The sequence below is a fragment of the Phodopus roborovskii genome, unplaced genomic scaffold, assembly GCF_943737965.1.
Source record: "Phodopus roborovskii unplaced genomic scaffold, PHOROB, whole genome shotgun sequence".
NCBI lineage: Eukaryota > Metazoa > Chordata > Mammalia > Rodentia > Cricetidae > Phodopus > Phodopus roborovskii.
This window is the reverse complement of record NW_026126567.1, coordinates 14,975,844-14,986,947: the sequence shown is the minus strand read 5'-3', so window position 1 is coordinate 14,986,947 and position 11,104 is coordinate 14,975,844. Positions and strand designations below refer to the sequence as shown.

Here is an 11,104-nt window from a genome sequence, read left to right as displayed (position 1 = left end):
GTTTCGTAACGAAGCGAGCCAAGAGAGTGAGTGGCTACTGAGAGAATCATTTCCCCAAAAAAATAATCGGCGGGAAAATCGACCTAAGACATTATCCCCGGCTAACCCAAGCGGCAGGAAACCGGAAGTGCGCGTTGCGCGCGGCGCTTTTGAGACCCAAAACTTTCGTCTGGGCGCGAAGAGAATGGATCGGTACTTGTTGCTCGTCACCTGGCGGGAAGGGAAGTTATCGTCGCTGGCCGGTGGGGACAGCGAGCCGGGGACTGAGGCGGCGTCCCTGGAGAGCACCGAGAAGCAGCCTGGTAAGCTCTGGGCTGAGAAGAGGCGGGAAAGACCCGCGGGGAGGCGAAGGGATTGGAGTTTATGAGGAGGTCCCGGGGGGAGGAGCATAGGTCTAGTGGTCCCAGGAAGATGCAACTCTCTGAAGAAGTTTCTGTAAGAACCAAACAGTGTAACCTTAAAGGGAAACATATAAAATTGTTGGGTCCCAGTGCCACAAGGGGTTGGCACATCGAATACTTATTTGGTTTGAATCCCCTGGTGACAGAGTAATAGGAATTCTGCTTGCTGGAAAGGTGTATCTTTAGAAAGTACGTATACCTCGGCGTTCCACCTTGAAGAAAATAAAGAAGCAGTAGATTCTACAAATCTCGGGTTACATTCTATGGAAGAGACAGTCGCACTTTTTTTTTTTTTAATGACAAATTGTAAACGCTTTTAGCTGCTTTTGATTACGTGGCTTTTTGATGTCTCTAGTCTCATTGCATCTTCCTTGTTTTGATCAAGCAGACTTTGTTTTGAGGATGAAATGTATATGATTTTTTTTTTTGGTCAGGAAGTTTTGGTTTCTTCTTACTGACTAGCATGTAGGAATCGGGAGCCTTGATTATTTTCTGTGCTTGCTAAAGCTTAGTTCATCAGCATTTGAATAGAATCTTAATCCACAGATATTCCATATTCTGTATCCAACATACTGGCCTTCATTCAGATCCCCTGATAGTAAAATTGAAACAGGCCTAGATTATGTTAATTCTTGAACCTGCTGAATTAGATGACTGAATTAGGCCCTTACTTTTACAGACTTGACAGCATCCAGTATTTATCACCTCTTGAAGAGAAGCATCAATGATTCAGTCCATCCAGATGACAGTACATTTCCTGGTAAGTATAACAGTATAACAAACCCCCCATACCTCCAGTTTGTCACAGCATTTTATTGGAAATCAGTTAGTGTGATAATTTAGGAATAGAAGAAATACTTCTTGATTTTGCATAAGTCACAGGGTTATGGAGATATCTTAAGGAAATACTCAACTACTTTACCATTCCTTCCTGATATTTAAAGTTGTTATAGAAGTTACTTTGGATTCCCAACTTGAGTTTTGGTCCCCCATCTATCTATCTATCTATCTATCTTCTATCTATCTATCTATCTATCTATCATCTATCTATCGCGCACATATATATATAAGGTAGTGTGGCATTGTGAAGACTTCTTGCCTCGAGTAAAGACACATTATTAAAGCGCCCATTCTGACTTTACCACTTATTTGTGGGTATTTTCCCCTGTCTATTCTTTTATTCTTACTGATTCTCTCTCTTTCATGTTTGTTTTTGTTTTTGATTTGTTTTGTTTTTGAAACAGCTTTCTCTGTATAGCTTTGGAGCCTGTCCTGGAACTCACTCTAGACAAATATCTGCCTGCCTCTACCTCCCCAGTGCTGGGATTAAAGGCGTGTGCCAACACCACCCTTACTGATTCTCTTAAGACAAAGAGAAAAATAACTTTGTGCTTGATAAAGATAGTCAGTCCTCATTGCTTTGACTTTTTGAAGTTTTCACTTTTTTTTTTTTTTTTTTTTTTTTTGGTAAGAAATCTTTCCTCCCTTTAGCTCTGTTGGTATTTTACAAACACATTTATTTGCTCTGATGATTTTCTTTTCTCTCTTCTTCTCCATCTGATAATGTTCTTAAAAGGCTCAGAAAATGGAAATATGAAAACAGACCAAATCCCAAAAGCTGAGGGAAATGTCTAGATGCCAGGAAGAATGTCCCTACTTTGATAGCTGCTGCTCTCCCGATTCTGTGATAATCTGCACTTTGCCTTTTCTGATTAGAAAACCCCCAGTCTCTCTGGGGCGGAGCTCACACTGAGGAATGCTTTCGAGTACGAGGAGCACTAGCCTGTTGTCCAAGTACTAATGGCACTAATTTCATAAGTTTTCATAAGTTGGTAAAGTTTAGATGGTGCTCCTGTTATGGCAGCAAAGATTTTCCCCCATTCATGCTTCAAATGTATATGTGAAATAGATCTTGGGAGTATGGGAGCATTGTAGAGGTTCTCATGAAAGTGTTCATTATGCTTGTATGGGCAGAGTGTCTTTTAAGTTTCTCCTTTTGCCTAGAAATCCAGAACTCTGCATGTGACTGTGCAAGCTGAAGTCATGCATGGCCATCCTAATACAATAACCAGTTAGATAACTCTATCAAAGCTAAGAAAAATTCTTGTTGGGGGTCAGGGAGCTGGCTCAGTGGGTAAAATTGCTTGCTGACATGGCTAATACCTGAGTTCACTCCCCAGGACCCATGAAGGAAAGAACCAACTATAAATTGTCTTCTCATCTCCACACAGCTGTGACACACATGTGTCTACTACAAACACAATGTAATTTTAAAAACTTTAAAGCATTGATTGGTTTTAAATATTGAAGAACGTGAAGCAGTAAAGGTAATATTTACTATGTGTGCTGTAAGTTAAAACACAAGACACACTGCAATTAAAGCATTTTATTTCTCTGTAAAAACTTTATTGAAAACAACCGGTCAGCAGTTTGTCATCATAAAACTTACATATATTTACTATCTTTTCAGTGCTGATGACTTATAGTCTAGTGTCAGCTTCTGGTGTTTAATTCTTTGGGCTGAGATATTCCTCCATTCCTTTATCGGGAAAGATTTTGCTGGTGTCATTTTCCTTGGGACAGACATGCTTTTGATCACATTTGTCATAGTAACTGATCCAGAAATCTTTTTTGTTTGGTTGGTTTTGGTTTTTTGAGATAGGGATTCTTTGTGTAGCTGTGGCTGTCTTGGAACTTACTTTGTAGACCAGGCTGGGCTCAAATTCACAGAGATCTGCCTGCCTCTGCCTCCCTGAGTGCTGGAATTAAAGACCGGCGCTGCCACCCGGCTGGAACACTTGTTTATATAGATTTGAATAGCACTTTCAGCACTAGCCATTTGGTTCCTTGCCATTCTTCATCTGTCTCACTATTTACCTTTTCTGGTTATCCATCAAAAGATACTCCATGAGTTTACGTCAGGAGGCCAGCGGGAAACAAACTTTAGATTCTTTGCTGTCCCTGTATAAATTGAATAGTAGATGTTCAGTTGGTGAACTGTGAAAGTAGTAGTGTGGTCACTGGCATGATACACGTTTTTTGTTTGGTAATGGTTTGTGTACTGAAAAGCTAGGTTGGTATAGTTGTGCAGACATCTTTGTAAATAGTATTGCAGCATTTGGACTTTTTCCTTAATGTAGTTGGCAGCCATTAAAGGTTTTAATTCAGGGAAGATGAGAGCATCATTATCACCTTCCTTCCTTCCTTCCTTCCTTCCTTCCTTCCTTCCTTCCTTCCTTCCTTCCTTTGTTCCTTTCGTTTAAATAGGTGTGGGTATGCGGTGTATGTGTGTATTTGCTTGTTCTCATGTATGTGTGACCTAGGAATCCCCCTTCTCTACCTCTCAAGTGCACACCTGCCTGACTGGCTTTTATGTGGGTTCTGGGGATCTGAGCTGCCGTTCTCACAGTTGTATGGCATGTACTTTTTCTGTGAGCCACCTCCCCACCTCCAGATCTGCTTTTGAGGTGCCCTAGTTGTAGTGGACACATTAGAGAAAGTTATAGCTATTGGAGTTATTGCAGAAGGGGGTGGGGAGGCAGAGAACATGTAGGAGGTGGATAGGATAGACCTGAAAGGAATTGGAGGGTGATTACCTGGTTTCATGTTGAGTGGGCTTAGTTTAGGAGAAAGGAATTCCAAAAAGACACTACAAGTCTGACTAGAATAAATGTGCTGGTGGCATTTATAAAGATGGAAGAATGATGACTTCTTTAAAACACGTTAAGATATTAAGTAAAATCCCGTGTAAAAGTTGAACAGATAGGTCTGTGGTTATCATATCATCTGTGGTTATCATCATACCATCCATGTGTAGATGGAAGCCATGAGAAACATGAGGTTGTTGATAGATGACAGGAAGACAAGGAAACTCAAAACAATCCCAGGATTCAAAGAACACCAATTTTATGAGACCTTGAAGGAGGAGCCGGAATTAGTGCAACAGATCCAAGTGATCTTAGTCACCTTGAGTCTTCTCTCTCCCTCTCTCTCATATGCTGAGAAATTAAATATCAACGAAAGTGAAAATTAATAATTTAGCAAAGAGTCCGCTATTGATGAATTTAAATAGTCTCAGTGGCATTTTGGAAACAAGCCCAGTGAAATGGCTGGGTGGTCACGGACAGGCAGCACTTTCAGGGAGTTTATGAAAATGTGAAGAAAGGAATGCAGCAGTCTGTGAACACACGAAGCTAGGACTCCATCGGGAAATGTATGAGATGTTATTTGTGGGTTTTCTATGGTTTGGAGTGCCTGGACTGGGACCAGTTTGCTAGACAACCTTGTAATGGAAGGTCGTGCCTCTTGCATTTTGGCAGGAAGGAGTGAAGAAAGCCCTAGCAGGAAAGCAAATAGAGTGGTCTATTTCCTGTGAGGACTTATACTCAATGGCTTCCAGTAAGAAAAAAGAGTGTTCCGCTGAGCTCTCTGGGAGAACTTTGCGATTGCCATTCAGCACCTCACCTTGCTCGCTCCCACAAGTTCAGCCCATGCTTCACTTTCTCCCTCCCAGCCTTGGATCTGCTTCCTCTACGTAACTCCCAAATCTTTGGCTCCTATGAGTTGTGTTCCAGGGTGACCTTTGAGTATTTTTATTTTAGTTTTCCTTTTGTGTGTTACATTTTCCAAGTAGAACATCTTCTACCTGTGGCTAGGTACAACCAAGCCTGTATGGCTCTTAGAAAGGGAATCATTTTTAGTAGACTACCTGGTTTTGTGTGGTCCAGCCATAACTGAGTAGCCGTATTTTTTTTTTTTAACATTGTAGTAGATTTTAAATGATGATTAAGTCATGTGGATTTTGAATTATGATGAATTAATGCAAACTTGTAATTTTGTTCTTTAAACAGATTGTGAGATTGAATTTTTACTAGAGATTTAAAAGACACATAAAAAAGTATAAAACTTGGAAAACTGTAGACTGTTTCAAAATTGCATAATTCTCTAAACTAATTTGTTATGATGACTTTTTTATTGTCTGCCTTCTAATAAGTGTGGTTTGTTTTCAAGCTTGTTCAGTGGGTGGCACACCTCATCCCAGGAAGTGGTTCTTTGCAGTGCAAGCAATATGTGGATTTTATCAGGTAATAGCTATTAGTGGATGCCTTTCCTACTAGGAAGAGTTTCACGAACCCACTTTGTTTAGTGCCTCCTTTTGATGGGTTGGTTTTGTCACAGCCATTGGGAAATGCTATAAATGACTTCATAACTCCTTTATTTACCACCGCCTTCTGTTAGTTTTGTAGTTCCGATTGGCAAGAGATACATCTCGATGCTGAAAAGGATAAAATAGAAGATGTTCTTCAAGCAAATATAGAAGAATGTCAGAGGGCTGCTGAGTGTTTGGAAGAAGATGACAGTAATAGCAGGGAATCCATGTCCTTGGCTGAGTATGCTTACATGCCTACACTGCCTTTCAGATACTTCACATTAGCCAGTCCTTTTGAGACAGGACAGCAACGATGGAATGTTTTAGCAATTATAGTAGGGGGATTTAATCAACCACAATATTTAATTCTTCATTTTTGGAAGACACTGGGCAGTTTAGCCCTGTTATCTACTTGATACCTGAAAATGTTGTCTAGGTTTGCACAGCTATTGGGTGCTGTTTGCACCGGCATAGCCATTTCTTGAAGCTAATTTCTGCCTGGTACTGTGATAGCTGGATTAGAGGAATCACTTAATGCTAACAGCTAGCACTCAGATCGAAGCATATTGTTCCTTTGCTCGCTCTCTGCGGCTCACACGTGGGATTTCCTTCTCAACTTACATGCCTCGTCAACATTTTTGATACGTTCTGTAATCCACAGAATTTCTAAGGAGTGTCACTGTGACTGACTTCACTTGTAAGCTCCTTGACTCCTGTTAGAAAGTGAAAACCTATCCAGACGCTAAGATGTGGCAGTCTCTCTCTTCCTAAGATGTTCCATGTCTGACTCTATTAAGCCCTTTCATTTTAGCTTTCATGTGATGGGAAATGCTTTTGTTTTTAGTATTCATATAATATACCTGTAAATTGTATGAGCTTTAGGAATTCCTTCTCCCTGATGTCGCATTATATTATTCACTCTGTTAATGAAGGACGTGTAGAAGAGGGAAGAACCATAAAATTAGCAGTAGTTAGGAAAGGACTCTGGTTATGTGAGACAAAGCCGGGGACTTAGCTGGTCTGGTCCTTTGTTTACTCATTCATCAGGTATGGAACTTTCATTAAGTGTAGGCACTTTCTAAGATGCCTCCATTGAGCCTTAATAAATTCCTGTTTTATCACTGAGAAAAACTATGTGGCAGTTTTGCATGTGGCAGTTTTGCATGTGGCCTTATTTCCACAAGAGGGAGCCTGAAAACTATAGTTTAGCACAGGATGCTTTAAGGTTTTTGTCTTACAACAATACTGTCTTATGTGAAAGGATTTAAATACTCTTATCCCACATAATAAATTACCCAGAGAGCAAAATTTCACCAATGAATAAAATTTATACATATTTAGGAGTTTGAGCAAAATGTCATATTCTCAGAGAAGACTTAGAACTTAGAGAAGAGCAGTGGCCTTTATTAAATAAAGCCTGCTGCTGGCTTTGAAGACTAGAAAAGTGTTCAGCCTATTATTGAATATATAAATATAACCTAGGGGCTTTGTTCCCATTTTATCAATGATTCTGTTTGGTTTTTGGGTGTGAGTTTGTCCTTGCAGGTTGATTGCTACCTTTCACAAATAATAGTTACATGACTTTGGGACAGTTATTTAAAGGAGAAATACTGATGTTAATGGTACATGGGTTTGTCAGCTGAGTCAAAGAAAGTAATATGTCTACTGTATGTGACTGTGAGGCACACAGGTCATTATTACCTGTTTGTGAGTGTGTATGTGTGTGTTTACACAAATGCATGTTTGTGTAGGGTATTTTTATCTAAATCTATTTTTTTTATTGCAGTTTATATGAAGAAGCATCAGAAAATTTGCATCAGTTATCAGACAAGCTTCCTGCCCCTGGTAATACAATAACTGTTTTTGATCATTTGTGTTTTCTTATTTTTTTGAATGAGTGTTGAGTTCAGTGTATTTTGTAGAACATTATTGCTTCTTTAACCCAGTTGTTTGGATAATATTCTTTTCTGGTGCGCAGTTAGCATACACATCACCAAATGGAATGTTGTACAGTAGAACAAAGCTCTTTCCTCAGGATTTTCTTTTATAGGAACCATTTTTTGTTCCTAAAATGAGAAGCATATTTGAAATACTGTATGATTGTATCCTTCCAATTTTTTTTGTCCTAACATAGCTTTTCTTGTATTACTCAAGTAGTCATTGGTAAAATATGGCACAGATTAGTATTCACAATTACTTTTGCAGTTTTTTAATGAGTATTTTCATTATTGAATATCATTTATTGATCATGTGTTTGATGACTGTATTATATGTCATGTGTTGTTCTAGGAACTGAATATATAGTGGTGTGTAAAGCTAGATAATTATAAAGGATCTCAAAGCTTATACATAATAAAATTATTATATTCGAGGAGCTGGTATTTAGAGCCAAATTTTACTGCAGAGTCCTTTATGGAAAATAAGGGTTTGCCCAGATAGCTCAGTGGATAAGGGCACTGACTGCTCTTGCAGAGGACCTGGGGTCAGTTCTCAGCAACCACATGGCAGCTCACCACCATCCATAACTCTAGTTCCAGGAAATCCAGTGCCCTTCTGGTCTCCACATGCTTCATACAAATATACACATCAAATAAAAACAAATATTTTAAAAATAACAGAACGTACCCACAAATAAACAATTTTTAGCTTTTTTACTCAGTGATTGAACCCAGGTCCTTGTACATGCTAAGCTACTCCCCAGTCTATCAGATTTCTTTTAGTAAAATGTGTCAGACTTAAAATATGTACTAGAATATTATACAGTTGCTGTTGTTGTCAAATTAAATGCCTTCCATTATCAGATTTTTATTTGGTTTCCATTTCATTTTAATTTTCCTGATTCTTCAATAAATTTATAATTTGTCGTTTAAACTCGTCTGAAGTAAACCTTCTTTCTCAGACTCTAGTGATACTACTACAATTGACTATACTGAATGTTTTATTGTCCTTTAAGAGAAATGATTTATTTGCACATTGAAATCTTATACTCATTCATTCCCTTTTGGATAACAAAATTAAATGTAGGAGAATATAATGAAATTTCCCAGGTTTTTTCCCCCCCTTGTTGAGTACAATAGCATTGATGATCTCCAGAGCAATGCATATAATTAACTACTGCTAGAGAATCGGCCAGCAATTATGATATAGTTCATTGTTTTCTACCATGTGCTAGCTATTTCCAGATAACATGGCATGAACTCAGATGATGAGTGCTTGAAATGTTTGAACTCCTGGAGATGTGTATTGTTTTGAAATATTATTTTATCTTCTAAATAAGCTTAAAGTTCAGGAGAATGCTGTTGTAAGTCACTTTAGGACCAACATCTTTTAAGAATTATATATTTTTTTCTAGGTAGAGCAATGATAGACATAATACTATTGCCTTCTGACAAAGATCCTCCTAAATTAAAAGAGTGCTTGCCCACTGTGGGGGCCTTGAAACATCTGAAGGAATGGCATTCTGCAAAAGTTATCATAGCGGGAAATCACCGTGAGACGTAAGTTCCTTTGGTCATATGTCATCATTCTCTTCAGATCTGTGGCCAGGTTCTCCATAGATTGAGCCTTTGAAAATTACTGTAACGTGACGAGGTAATGTCTCCGTTGCCCTGTAATTAGAGAATTGTACCTTTACTGGAACCTAGATTTCCCTCCTTTCACATTTCCTGACTGTTTAAATATTTGGTAAATCTTATCCGTGCTGATGGATAATCACTACTGAGCATTGGTTCTCCCAAGTTCACCGTGCCCTGTCAGGCAGGCTTTCAGTACCCAGTGGGCACCAGGGTGACTATTAACACTGGAGTTGTTCCATTCTGTCTGCTGTCTATGCTATATTACAAGGGAGAAATAAGCATACACAGTTGTATTTATGACTCATTAGTACAGGTCAATTGTGCATTCCCGTTTTGATTCCAAAGTCAGTACTCAAGCTAGATTTATGAACCGCATGATTTGTGAAATTAAAAAAAAAAATCACGAGGTTCATAAATCTAGCACAGCAGTAGATTGCTGTTGAATTAAGAAAGTGAGCTCCCCACATGGAGGTAGAGGCAAACCAGGAATACTAACAGTCAGCATCGCCCATGATCAAGGGCAGCCATGGGTTCATAAAAGCCCTGAAGGAACACGTAGGGTGACAGTTGTTTCTGAATCTGAGGGACTGACATAGAGTCTTGTGTGTACATCTGGTACAGTCAAGCCGGCAGTAACAGGAAAGTTTCTGTTTACATAGGGATGATGGCTCTGAATTTGTGGAAATGTGGCAACCCTTCCTCAGAGACTAACATAATGGATAATTCATATTAATATGAAATTGCAGTTACCCCTCTTAGACTATAGCTAAAATGTAGCCATTAGAAGTTAGAAAAAATAGAATGACCATCATTTAATCATCAAAATGTTTCTCTTTTTCCTTTCCTTTCTCTCTCTTTTTTTTTTTTTTTTTTTAACAGTAATTGTCAGAAAATTGCAGAATACCTTTCAGCTAATGTTGTACCTTTAGAGGAGTTCAGAAATGCCATTGACTCAAGGGAATTGTGGAGGGGAGAGATTCAGATACGGGAAAGAAAGGTAAACAGGTTTCTTGCTTTCACCTTATGTAACAAAGTAGGCCTTTGGACTTTGTTTCCAGTACATCTGAAGTCGAAGCCAATGTCCCTCAGGAAAATGTTCTAGATTGACAAAGTGGAGTCTTCTCCAATGATAGAAACGGTGCATCTGCTCCTAACAGAGGTCCATGAGCTACATATTGCTACCAAGAGTTGTCTGTGACTTGTTCTACTTTAAACTGAATTTTTAATTTAATTTTTAATTAGTTGTAAGTTCAGTATTCATTGTGATTATGTTTTAGAATTGTGGCATTTTGCAGACAGTATTGGACATTACTTAAGTTCATATTGTTGAAACAAATCATTTAATTGTATTGCCTGTGTTTTCCACCAGAAAAAGTATTGGCAGCAGCTACCTATAGTATCCTTAGGTATCTCTTCCATATACAAACCAGCTAACCTAAACAGTGTTTTAAAGGTTTTACTAGACCCTAGATATGTCAACTATGTGATGAAAATTGTCACTTAGATTTCTTTAGTCACTCCTAAATTTCTGAGGTGAGTGTTGGTGTTTTTTTAATAAGTTATATGTATTTTGAAATGTGTTCATATTAATTTATGTAAGTTTCATAGATAGGAAAATTAAGAGAATTTCTTAATGCTTGTTCAGGATAGTGTGTCATCATGAATGAGCTCTTGCATTCCCATTGGTTTTGTTTACTTCTTTGTCTCTTTATCTTTCTTATTGGCTTAATGAAATGTCCAATAAAACAGTAAGAATAATGTACCTAGTCTATCTAGATTAACGTACTGGCCCATCCTAGTTTTAGGAAGATTCAGTTTTTTAGGTAAACTGTCTCTGCAAATCGTGTTATTAGGAATAAACAAACAAACAAACAAACACATTAGTCAATCAATCAGCATTCAGCCAAAGTGGAAGGGTTGACCATGTGGGTAGGAGAATTGCCTTTGTTTTCGTTTTCTCAAGTCATGTGCTTAATGTA

The 11,104-nt window shown here is 38.4% G+C and overlaps 1 protein-coding gene across 1 annotated transcript in view; it reads left to right on the top strand.

Annotated features, from left to right (window-relative positions):
- Positions 1–32: 32 nt before the first annotated feature.
- Positions 33–11,104, top strand: part of Mtbp (MDM2 binding protein) — a 68,738-nt gene continuing 57,666 nt past the window's right edge. Inside the window, exons 1-7 of the mRNA XM_051202503.1 lie at positions 33–302; positions 1,081–1,161; positions 5,412–5,485; positions 5,640–5,791; positions 7,337–7,395; positions 8,903–9,047; positions 10,005–10,122. Of these exons, the coding sequence (XP_051058460.1) occupies positions 185–302; positions 1,081–1,161; positions 5,412–5,485; positions 5,640–5,791; positions 7,337–7,395; positions 8,903–9,047; positions 10,005–10,122 (747 nt within the window). The 5' untranslated portion in view covers positions 33–184. The remainder of the gene's footprint in view (positions 303–1,080; positions 1,162–5,411; positions 5,486–5,639; positions 5,792–7,336; positions 7,396–8,902; positions 9,048–10,004; positions 10,123–11,104) is intronic.